The following is a 12619-nucleotide window of genomic DNA, read 5'->3' as shown; positions in this document are numbered from 1 at the left end:
GATGAACCATCTGCAGAAGGTGAAGCACCCCATGAATGGTTGTCCCACAGAGAATGCAGGGTGACCCGGAGAAGTGTACTCACTTTCCACTTGGAGGGTCCAGCTACAGGACACCTGGCCTTGGGCGTTGGAAGCAGTGCAGCTGTATTTCCCACTGTCCCTGGTCCGGGCTTTCAGCAGGCAGAGGTAATGGGAGCCAGCATCTTCATAAACCTCAATGCTGCCTTCCTGTCTCCTCACAGGGGTGCCTTCCAGGAACCAGGCCACTTCAGGCTTTGGAGTCCCGGAAACTACAGGGCCAGGTAAAGAACATGAGCTCCCTATGCCCTGGAGAGAACCCCGTGATTGTGAGGTAGGTGGGGAAGGCGTGAGCTGGAGGAAAGGGCTCAGTTTGGTGTGGAGCTGCCCTCCCACCTCTGAGTCTGCTTCCTCACCCTCAACCACACTCCACAAGACAAAACCTCCTGAGAGAGTCAGGGGCCTTGAGGAGGATGAATACAAGGTGATGGGCCAGGTCTCCAGGTCAGCCAAAGCCAGGCAAGGGGAAGAAAGGGCGGAGGACACCATGAGGTTTGCTTTCTGATGTTGGCGATAATGAGGGTGTTTCTTCTAGGGTGGTAAGAACTAGGGCCAGGGCCAGTACTCTATCCAACAGCAAACAACAGGCTACTGTTAGGGGTCTCCCTAGAATAAAGGGCATTTCTACAATGAGTCCCTCCTAAGGGGAAGGCCCTTGTAAGGTGGTTTTCTAGGGGAGCTAGTCCAAGAAGATGAGTGGATATAGGTGGTGCAGACCAGCTGGGTGCTGAAGGAAGGGAGTGGCCACCAAGGGGCTACATTTTGGCAATAGGTGACCCTAATTACCTCTACTCACCTTCACATCTGAACTTGACAGTTTGATTTTCCCTGACCTCCTGGCTTTGGGGCTTGCTCTCAAATTTGGGGAATGCTGAATCCCTCTGGCCCTCCATGGGGATTCTCCTGGTAGCAGCCTTGCTCACAACGTCTTGGCTCCCCAGGCCAGGCTGCCTGGTGGGGAAGGTGGCTGGACGGGGAGCAGCTGGGCTCTTCCTCTCTTCTCCAGAAGGTGATAGGACCCCCAGGCCTGGTGCTCTTGGTTCTGGCTGAACTCTTGCGGCCTGCAGGGTGATGGAGCTGGAAGTCTTCTGAAGGACCGGGGTCTGCGGGGCCATTCTGGGCGAGTCCTTGTATGACTCCAGCTTGGACTCCCTTGGGGGCTGAGGCTGGCTCTTTGCAGCCCAGGGTGGGGAGCCACCTCTCTGGGGGCTGGAGCAGTTCTTGCTTTCGGCTGCAGCCTCCAGACTGTCCAGCTTTGACTCCTTTGAGATTACATTGGTCACCTCTTTCCTGACATCTGAATTGGTGGCTTTTGTTTCTCTCCCAAATGACCTGTGTGGTGGTGAGGGTGGGGGTAGGGTGGGTGAGGAGAGGGGAGAATAGAATGATCATCTGGTTACTCACAAACATTACTCATCACAAGCACGGATTCCAGGGATCACAAAAGCCCACAAGTTAAGAGCAAGTAAGAGCATCTTTCTCTGCAGTTTGCCCAGTTTCCCAAGCCACAGCACAAGCAGCCATTACCAACACTTGCCTGTCCCGCAGTCCTGCCCAGAGCCCTCTTTCCCTACATTTCCCTTCTCCACTGGTGCCTCCCTAGTTCAACCCCTGCCACCGGTGTCCCGTGTCCACTCTGCCCTTGTTAATCTATTTTCTTTACAGCGACCATAGTTGATCTTTTGAAAACATTAATCAAATTATGTCATTTCAAGCCCGAGGATTTTTCCAACATCTTTTCCACTACTTTAAGAACAAAACTGAGCCCCACAAGAGGGCCCACAGGAATGCCAGCTCCTGATCGTACAGACATTGGCCCGCCATTCACCAGGCTGCGGCCACACTGGCGTCCTTCTGGGTCCCCATGGGCCCACCTCTTGGTTCACAGCTTGTACACGCTATCCCTGCTGTTTGGAGCACACTCCCTGAGCTTTTCTTCACCAGCTAACTTTCCTTTGCACAGGTCTGAGCTCAAATACCAAGTTCCCGAAATGGCTTCCCTGCCCCTCTATTCTAATCAGTGCCTTCCTATTGTCCTTCCTCACAGACACATCCCAGTTGGTAACGTGCATTCGTGTGGTTTAAGCCCTCCTCTACGCCCACCCCTGCACATCCAGCGTCTAGCGCTGAGCCTCACACACAGGAAAGAGGCTCCTGCTGGGTCTGGGCTGGATGAGTGAACAGACTCTGCCCTGGAATGAGGAAGGCAGCCTTCTTAGAGCAGTGTTCTTCCTCAGGATGCTAACCAGAGAAGAGACTGTGTAGATACTGAGAAAGGTGGCGACACTGAGTTTTCCAGTCTCAATATTGACAGCAACCTGAGATAGAACCCGTGTGTCACATTATAATAGGAGAACAAGACAAAACACCCAAAATAAAACAACACCCTCCAAACGGCCAATTCTTCTGCCCCATAAGATGATTCAGAAATTCAGGGCATTTCTCGATAACATCCCTTCTTTCCTTGCAGGGCATTTCAAGAGGGAAAACATAAAAGTCACAAAGCCTAGACATACCTATTGGCGCTGTCCAAACCTGGAAAAAGGGGGAAGGGTGGAAAGACTGTTAGTAGAATGCCGTATACACCAAGCTTTCCCTCCCCAGGCACTTCCCCATCACCGTAGTTCCACCCTGCTGGCTCCTTCCAGCTTCCCTGGTGCTGAACATCTTTGGCCTTTGAATTCCCCCCAGCCCTAGAGTACATTGTCAAAGCTTCAGATGCTGTCCTTTGGGCTTTTTAATAGTGGCTGGTGCTACCATACCCTGAGGGCATGGAATCTGTTTCTGTTCACTAAACAGAAGGAAAAAAAACCAATCCAGGGACAAACAAACATCTACTGAAAATTCCAAACCCAAATGCTATAACTTACCATTGTACAGAAAAGCATATTTTTAATGTTATCCAGTTCTTCAAAGAAAAAACATAAAATACATATTTTTCCTGCTATATTCTTTCTCAAATTTTATCATGGTAAACTTCAAAATATACAATAGTAGAAAGAGATAACAAACCCTGAAAGCCATCACCACGATTAAGGAGATACCACATTTTGCCAGTCTTATAAATCCATTTTTGTTTTCTTTTGTTTATTTGTTTTTGAGTATTTTAAAACAAATATCGGGCAATATATTTTGTCATGAAGTCCATCAGGAAGGAACAGTATTTAACTCAACGTCAGGGCAGGCACACATTGCTCTGGATGTCTGGTGGCATCTCCTTATCCAGCAGTGAGCCACCAAGTCAGGTTCTCTGGTCAGGACCAGGATTTCTTGTTTTAGTGGTGTCAAGTGAAATAAAGAATACCAGCATGCACTGCACACAGTACAGTCAGGATGGTTTCCTGAAACTTGTTTACCTACGTATACACATTCTGGGTTGCAATGTACTGTGAAATATATTTCTTTCTGTAGATTGCAAAAAATACCCAGGCCAAAAAAAGTAACAAGAGCAAAGAGGAATCGTTTCTAAGAAGAAGGAGATGAAGAAGAAAAAAATCAGAAGAAAAGAGGGGGACAAAGAAGGAGGAAGGACTGAAAGCCACTTCCCTTCCTGATCCCCGAGTTCTTGCTCCAGTAAAGTGACATGCAGCCCCTTCCCCATCCTTGCACTCCCTCCTCAGCCTGGACTTGAGGAACCAAGGAACTGTAAGGAGGAGATGTGTTCAACAAGACTTCCAAAGAAGAACTGACAGGGCTGACAACTCAAGGAGAAAGAGGCAGGGTTCAAAACGATGCTGGGAAGTCCAGTCTGGGTGTGAAGGAACATGAGAACCCTGGTAGAGGGAGTCAAGTCGAAGGATCGCCGGACTTGAAAGACAGAGTAAACTATGAGTAAATTCTGGGCAGGTTAAATTTGGGGTGATGGCAAGACGTTAGCAATGTTCATTCTTCCAGCTGGCAATCACAGATACAAAAGGGAGTCCGGGTGAGAAGAAAGGACTGAAGACATGGTGGGAGAGAGTACGGGTACACAAGAGAAGGTGGCAGCCAAGCACAGGGCATCTTTCCTCGTGGCCAGGTCTGTGCTGCCCCTGCTCACCCTTTCTTCTTGTCAAAGACCTGCCCCTGGTGGCCGGGCGTGGTGGCTCATGCCTGTAATCCCAGCACTTTTGGAGGCCAAGGCAGGCGGATCACTTGAGGTCAGCCTGGCCAACATGCTAAAACCCTGTCTCTACAAAAAATAAAAAAATTAGCCGGGCCTGGTGGTGCATGCCTGTAGTCCCAGCTACTCAGGAGGCTGAGGGAGGAGAATCGCTTGAACCTGGGTGGCGGAGGTTGCAGTGAGCTGAGGTCATGTCACTGCACTCCAGCCTGGGTGACAGAGCAAGACTCTGTCTGAAGAGAAAAAAAAAAAAAAGACCTGCCCCTGGGGAGTGCCTGGGTGTGTGAGTGGGCCACGTGTATACACACACAGGTGTGCAGTGAACAAGCAGCTCCTCTAGGAGGGTGCGGCACCAGGCAGGGATCGTTCTGCACTAGCCCTCCACTGGTCAATACCTTGGATGGAAAGTTCAGCTGACACTGAGGCCTTCCCCGACCCGTTCACCACCAGGCACGTGTACACTCCCACATCATCTTGGCTGACTCCATGGATTTCCAGAACCTGCATCCCATTCTTCTCAGACATAGACACACGGGCACTCGGCTGCAGTGGAACATTTCCCTGTGGATGGCAATGGGGTAACTTGGTCATACAAATCTGCTTACTTTCTGGCTGTGTCCTCCTGCCTCCTGCCAATCCTAGTGGGACAGACTCCAGGGCCTGGGCAGCAGCGCCCTCTGCTGTGGGCCCTGTCAATGCGCTCAGAGAGCCGACTTTAAACAGTTCAGGGGCCCTGACTTGAGGTTTGTGGATGTGGTGTGGTGCTCTGTCCCACTTAGAGCAGTTGCCTGGAAACTGTTTCAAAGGAGCCTGAGTTTGAGGTAGGCAATCCCATATTCCTCACTTCAGTTTTTCCTTACCTCCCCATTCCTTTTAGTCTTTTCCTAGGGGAGTTCAAGAGAACTAGGAAGCAGGTAAAAGGTGTCAATACCCACTTTTACCCAGGCATTCCATCTCTGAAAAACCTATTCCCCTGGCCATGATTCTACCTGTTCCCCTTGGATCCTCACTGCCCTGTTTAACAGCCATCCCCAACCCCATGCCACTGCCTCCCTGCCCGCCCACCTCTCCCACTTAAGCTTCACTTCCCCCAGCCCTGAATGATTTATAAATCCCTTCTACATGGAGCCTCCTGACAATATTTTGAGGTAGGTGGTATTATTTCTATCTCACAGATAAGGAAACCAGGGTTCCAAGAAATCAAATGACTTATCCAGCTTCACAGGCTTTATAAACCAGGGAGCTGTGGCTTGACACCTAGAACCCTAACTTCACAGTCCACTCTCGAGATTGTCAGGCTTGTCTTGACTCAGAAGTTTTCTGCCATTTTGTGAGTGTGAGAATTGTCAGAACACTGTGGTCTGAGTAACAGAGGGAGAGTTGTAATAGGGACAGGAACATGCATCACTAACAAACATACAGAGAACCCCTGAGAACTGCCTGAAACAGGAGGAACAGAATGGAAAGACTCCTACTAGTTGAAAGGTCTAACCCTGAATTTTCAGGGTCCCTAGGGCTGTGATATAGTTTGGCTGTGTCCCCACCCAAATTTCATCTTGAAATGTAGCTCCCATAATTCCCATGTGTTGTGGGAGGGACCCAGTGGAGAGTAACTGAATCATGGGGTGGGTTTTCCCATGCTATTCTCATGACAGTGAATAAGTCTCATGTGATCTGATGGTTTTATAAAGAGGAGTTCCCCTGCACATGCTCTCTTGTCTGCCGCCATATAAGGCATGACTTTGCTCCTCATTCGCCTTCTGTCATGATTTTGAGGACTCCCCAGCCATGTGGAACTGTGAGTCCATTAAACCTCTTTCCTTTATAAATCACCCAGTCTCAGGTACGTCTATTAGCAGCATGAGAACAGACTAATACAGGCTGGATCAGGGTCAGGGCAGACAGAAACCTCACCTTGAGCCAGGTGACCTGCGGTTGGGGTCGGCCAGTGATCTTGCAGGAGAATCGTCCCATCTGTCCTTCTTTGACCATAACTCGGCCCAGCTTGGTAGCAAACTTTGGTGGGCACTCCCCCCAGATGCTAGGACGAGTCTCCACTGCTGGAGCTGAAAATCTATCCCTGTAAGGAAATTGGCAGAGAATCCAGTCCCAGACAAGGCAGCAATTCAACCATCCTCTCTCCACCTCACCCAAAGGCACTAAGTTGAGGTCAGAAGCCATCAAAGTGTAGCCTTCCCAATTTTATGACTCAGAAACTTTCTCATGCTCTCTCTAGAAAAATGTATGGCATCAAAACCTATTTCCTTTACCTCTTGGACATGCAGCTAGACTTCGTTTACTAGCCTTCCTTGCAGTTAGGCATGCCTGAATTCCACTGAGTTCTGGCTGAAAGCCTGGGTTTTGGCCAGGAGACCATGAGCAGAAGAGCTGTATGCCACTTCCAGGGCTGACTCATAAGAACCTCCTGTGAGGCTCTGCAGTCTCTTGTCCACTCTGCTGGTGAGATACAGAAGGCCCAGTGGGGGCTCAAGGGCCTAGGAGATGAAGCTATAAAATGGAAGAAGCCTGGGCAACTGGAAGATAATGTGGAGGGCTCTCCCCATGTTCCAGGATATCTGAATTGAACTTTCCCTGAGTAAGAAACAAACTTTCCCTGGGCTGAGCCATTGTGATTTGAGGCTTGTCTGTTACAGCAGCTACTGTTACCCGCCTCTTCTAGCCTTGCTTATTTCAATCTTCTGACTATTGCCTTGATTGTCAGAGTCCACTGCAGACTCTGGCCACCTCTCCCACTTCCTTAGCATTTAGCACCTGGGCCAGTCAAAGGGGCCAATCACAGAGGCAGCCAGGTCAGGAGGTGCTGCGTAAATGACACATCTCATTGTACTAGGCTCCCGCCCTTTGGTTATTATAACCTAGGAGAGCCAAGACTTACTCCCCAGACCTATCCTGCTCAAGTCAGCAGGAAAGCAATCCAACCCTTACTCTGCCTTGAACATCCAGGACTTACCCTAAGGTTTTGGAAACAACAGGTTGACCAAGCTGCTTCGCAAAACTTCCTGCAAAAAAAAAGGGTTGATGAGACAGGTCTGAGCCACCAACTTGGAGCAATGAAAGTAAAAAAGATTCAACAGCAGGGGTGGGTGGGATAGTGATGGTGATCATTAATCTTGACTGAGCATGGGCTGTGTCACTATGGGTACTATGGTAGGTGTTTACATACATTGTCATGTGAATTTGTTGCAATAATTTTATGAAGCTGATACTACATTATCCTATTTTTTAAACAGATGAGAGAAATAAGATTCAGAGAAGTTAAGTCATCCATACAGGGTCACAAAGTCAGTAACAGTGCAGAAATTCACCCAGGTCTGCCAGATTCTAGAACTCTCAACCACCCTGCTGAGTTGTTAGAGTGGCACGATCTACCTTCCATTTTAGGGATTATTTGGGGGTGATTCAGGACCTCTCCAGAACATTTTCTCAGTTAAAGGGAGGGAGGGAAAGGCCCATGCCTATCTCTTACCACACCTACTCTTGACTGACACAATCAACACTCCATTCTTCCACTTAAGGCCTGGCAAGCAGCAGCAAGCTGAAAGAGAGCAGGGCAGGTCACTGCAGATGAGCTAGAGTGAAGCCAGCAGTTCCTGCAGAATCTGCAGTGCTGCCACACTGAACACTGCCAGTCCTGGGCAAGGCGCTGCTATGCTGGACACTGCCAGTCCTGGGCAAGGTGCTGCTATGCTGGACACTGCCAGCCCTGGGCAAGGTGCTGCTATGCTGGGCACTGCCAGCCCTGGGCAAGGTGCTGCTATGCTGGGCACTGCCAGTCAGTCCTAGGTGAGATGATGAGGCCACGGTAGGCGCTATCCTACTGGGCACTGCTGATCCTGGGTGAGCTGCTGCCGTGCTAGGCAGGAGGCCATTAAATAGCAAAGCCAGCAAGGCAGCTGGGGTTAGCTCCTTTCATCCAGCTTCTGCAGCTGGGAGGGACAATTCACAATGTGACCACGAAATAACTCTAAAGTAGTGGGAGTTTTATTTTGAGGGGTGGGGTGGGAGGAAGAGGTCATTTTTGAGAGGATGATCACCCTGAAATTTGTTCTTTTGCTGCAAGCTGGGGGTGTTTATAAAACCCTATCCTAGGGAGGGTAGAGTCATCCTCTGATGTCAGCAGACAGTTGCTGTGGGGAATTTGCAGGGAGTTTACTGCAAAAGGGTAAACTTCCTTAACTTTGACTCTGATCACATTTATATGACTGTGTAAGAACATGTGTGGAGGAGAAAAATCATGGCTGAGTATTTTCGTCAGCCACATCCGGTTTAAGATTCCACCAGAACTTTAGTGAAAAGGGAATAACAAACACTCGCATCGCATTTAAGTTGTGGCTCCATATAATTGGTGATTACAATACAGGCATTTCTGTTTAACATTACTTAGTGAGCTGTGTCTAGTTCTCATTCCTGAAAGTGTTTTGGTTTTTGTCATTCCATTCTCTATTCAAAAGTAAAAGAACTTCTAAATTGATAAAAGGAGAGACTTGTTTCGAAAGGACTCAACTGACAGTCAAGATGCTGGGCCCTCAGATGCTGCTGGAGGCAGAGCCAACTGTCCAGTCCTCCTGGAAATATTTGAGCGAGGAAAAATCATAAGCTTTAAAGATGCTCTGCTCTTGGGCCAGCACCTCCATTTCTGTGACTCCATTCAAAGGAAACGACGCTAAAGTTAGAAAAGAAAGTTTACACAGCTATTCGCTTTGATCTTATTTGTAATAGTGAAAGTTAGAAGAAACATAAATGTCACTCAGTAGGAAGAAAGTAAGTAGTTAGGTAAAATGTACAATTAGACATCTTATTCTGTCATTAAATTATGTTTAAGAATATCTGAAACGTGCAGGTACACGTTAGGATATTATCTCATTCGTTCCTCAGCACACTCCAAATGGGCTATGATCCTCTCTGCTCCACTGGGCTCCATCCCAACCACGATCTTGTCAAACCGAATGGTTGACACTCTGTCTCCATCTCACTCAGATGCTCAGTAGCAACATTTGACACAAGGTCCCACTCCCCTTCAAAGCACTTTCTCTTCTAGACTTTCCTGCTTTTACCAGGTTATCCATCTTCTCTCCACCTCCTTCTCTGCTCAACCTTTGCATGCTGGGGCACCCTAGGGCTGAGTCCTGGGCCTCTCCCCAGCTCCATCTAATTTCCCCCAGGAGGTCTTAGTCCCATAGCTTTAAATATCATCTATATGCTAAAGATCCCAACCCATATGCCCACTGGAACTTCTTATTCACTCATCGGGGTATCCAGAACAAATCCCAGCACATTGTAGGTATTTAAATATTTGTTAAATAAATACATTTTGTGCAGCGTACAAAATTACCTATTTAATGTGATCATAATTAGTTAAAACTAAAATACCCAAAGACAGGAAAATGACCAGAAGAAAAGGTATCATGTTATTAATACTGATTATTTTGGGGGTTGTGGTACTCTGAGTAATTTTATTCAGCTGTATTTTCTAAAACCTATAAATACAATGGTAAAGAAGAAACGAAACATGGAAAATATAATCTAGTTGCAAAAATAGGGGCGGGGAGGAAGAAAGTAAAATCTGGCATCCAAATAGAGGATGGATAGGGCCTTCTAAACATGCTCTATACAACAGCATTATCCAGTCTCTAACACTTCACCACAAAATATCCGTGTACCATCCATTGTACTACCCACACTACTGTATCACTCATTTCATCTGGGAATAAAGATTTTATAAAAATTAGACTGATTAACTGATAAATGGATAAACGAAATGTGGTGCATCCATACAATGAAGTATTATTCAGCTGTAAAAGGAATGAAGTACTAACACGTGGTACACAACATGGATGGACATTGAAAAAGTGCATTAAGTGAAGGAGCTCAGACCCAAAAGGCCATGTATGATAGGATTCCGTTCATATGAAATGTCCAGGAGAGGCAAATCCATAGAGAAAGATGGTGGTTCGTACTTGCCAGGAGCTGGGGGAGGAGGGGATGGGGAATTAATGCTCAATGGGTATGGGGTTTCCATTTGGGGTAATAAACAAGTCCTGGAATGAGATAGCAGTGATGGCTGCACAACACTGTGAATGTATTAATGACAATTGTACACTTTAAAATGGTTAAAATGGTAAATTTTATGTTAGGTATGTATATTTTACCACAATAAAAAAAATTAGACTGAGCATTTTAAAAAGTCTTGGGAGCTAAATATCTTAATCCAAAAGGCTTAAATTCCTTTGTTCCTTAAAAAATAAATAAAAGCAAAAACATGGCACTTCCCCAAAGAATAGCAAAAGAATGCTGGGGAGAGAAACTTCTATGTCAGGGTAAGAGGGTATGATGAAAACGTAACACATAAAGCAGTCAGCTAAAAATGGAATTGATGGATGCTTATTTTAATATGAGTTAACAGAGAGTTCACATCAAGACAAAAAGAATTTAGGCTAAAATTACTAACAGGGTCTATTTATAGGAAATATTTGAAGTTGCAAATTGTTAGATAAGGCAAAATTAATTTTGTAAAAGTATGAAAATCTGGCAGAACAGTAAGGTTATGTAGAAAAATAAGTGGAAAGGGGATTAAAATAGAAATGCAAAAAATAGGAGAATGAGTTAAGAGAATTGGTGAGGACAGAAGCAAGTTTCTGAGAAGAAGGAGAGGCCAAGACACTGACGGTATTTGATCTTAGATTTTTCAAAGACAAGTAAAAGAGAATGCTGGCAGGTCTTAGGATTGGAAAGTTCAGTGGTGGGAGGGATAAGGTAGACCTAGCTCTGTTTGTCAGATGATACAGAAAGACTGAATTGGGTCAGAACATACTGCTCAAAAAGTGAATAATGTGATCAAAATTGAAAGGAGCTGAAATGCTTCTAAAAATGTGCGGTGATATAATTTATCATCCAAACAGAGACTCTCAGCACTGACAGAGATGCAATTAATAATCATGCCAGGATAGCAGGAGAAAGCTAGGACTGTTCCAGGAAAAGTGGGGAGCAGTCACCCTACTTGTAGCCAACTTCAGTGTTTTTGAGGATTACTTAAAATAGTGGTTCTCCACTCTATCAGAACAAATATCCGCTTTTTATAACACGTATTAACTGATACTCCCATGAGACCCTGATCAAAATTCCCTTCTAATCACACATACACATATGTGATAATTTCTTTTTTTTATTATTATTATTATTATACTTTAGGTTTTATGGTACATGTGTGCAATGTGCAGGTAAGTTACATATGTATACATGTGCCATGCTGGTGCGCTGCACCCACCAACTCGTCATCTAGCATTAGGTATATCTCCCAATGCTATCCCTCCCCCCTCCCCCCACCCCACAACAGTCCCCGAAGTGTGATGTTCCCCTTCCTGTGTCCATGTGTTCTCATTGTTCAATTCCCACCTATGAGTGAGAATATGCGGTGTTTGGTTTTTTGTTCTTGCGATAGTTTACTGAGAATGATGATTTCCAATTTCATCCATGTCCCTACAAAGGACATGAACTCATCATTTTTTATGGCTGCATAGTATTCCATGGTGTATATGTGCCACATTTTCTTAATCCAGTCTATCATTGTTGGACATTTGAGTTGGTTCCAAGTCTTTGCTATTGTGAATAATGCCGCAATAAACATACGTGTGCATGTGTCTTTATAGCAGCATGATTTATAGTCCTTTGGGTATATACCCAGTAACGGGATGGCTGGGTCAAATGGAATTTCTAGTTCTAGATCCCTGAGGAATCGCCACACTGACTTCCACAAGGGTTGAACTAGTTTACAGTCCCACCAACAGTGTAAAAGTGTTCCTATTTCTCCACATCCTCTCCAGCACCTGTTGTTTCCTGACTTTTTAATGATTGCCATTCTAACTGGTGTGAGATGGTATCTCATTGTGGTTTTGATTTGCATTTCTCTGATGGCCAGTGATGGTGAGCATTTTTTCATGTGTTTTTTGGCTGCATAAATGTCTTCTTTTGAGAAGTGTCTGTTCATGTCCTTCGCCCACTTTTTGATGGGGTTGTTTGTTTTTTTCTTGTAAATTTGTTGGAGTTCATTGTAGATTCTGGATATTAGCCCTTTGTCAGATGAGTAGGTTGTGAAAATTTTCTCCCATTTTGTAGGTTGCCTGTTCACTCTGATGGTAGTTTCTTTTGCTGTGCAGAAGCTCTTTAGTTTAATTAGATCCCATTTGTCAATTTTGGCTTTTGTTGCCATTGCTTTTGGTGTTTTAGACATGAAGTCCTTGCCCATGCCTATGTCCTGAATGGTAATGCCTAGGTTTTCTTCTAGAGTTTTTATGGTTTTAGGTCTAAAATTTAAGTCTTTAATCCATCTTGAATTGTGATAATTTCAAAAAGAAAATAAATGTAAAGCGTTAACTAAAGCATTACGGTGATATAGAGGGAAAGTGAATTATAAAAATATGG

General features: G+C 45.7%; 1 protein-coding gene across 10 annotated transcripts in view; it reads right to left on the bottom strand.

The window, feature by feature from the left end:
• Nucleotides 1–12619, bottom strand: part of MYLK (myosin light chain kinase) — a 280320-nt gene that overhangs the window by 122374 nt on the left and 145327 nt on the right. For 9 of the 10 annotated variants that reach the window (XM_054551385.2, XM_024245412.3, XM_054551384.2 and 6 more), the window contains 6 exons: nt 7152–7200; nt 6095–6260; nt 4576–4741; nt 2595–2613; nt 875–1410; nt 84–290 (listed from right to left, as the gene is read on the bottom strand). In XM_054551385.2, the coding sequence (XP_054407360.2) occupies nt 84–290; nt 875–1410; nt 2595–2613; nt 4576–4741; nt 6095–6260; nt 7152–7200 (1143 nt within the window). The remainder of the gene's footprint in view (nt 1–83; nt 291–874; nt 1411–2594; nt 2614–4575; nt 4742–6094; nt 6261–7151; nt 7201–12619) is intronic. The other variant, XM_024245414.3, reaches the window with a different exon arrangement.

This window comes from Pongo abelii, chromosome 2 (genome assembly GCF_028885655.2).
Source record: "Pongo abelii isolate AG06213 chromosome 2, NHGRI_mPonAbe1-v2.0_pri, whole genome shotgun sequence".
Lineage (NCBI taxonomy): Eukaryota > Metazoa > Chordata > Mammalia > Primates > Hominidae > Pongo > Pongo abelii.
Note: the sequence above shows the minus strand (reverse complement) of the source record. Positions and strands in the feature narration are given on the sequence as shown.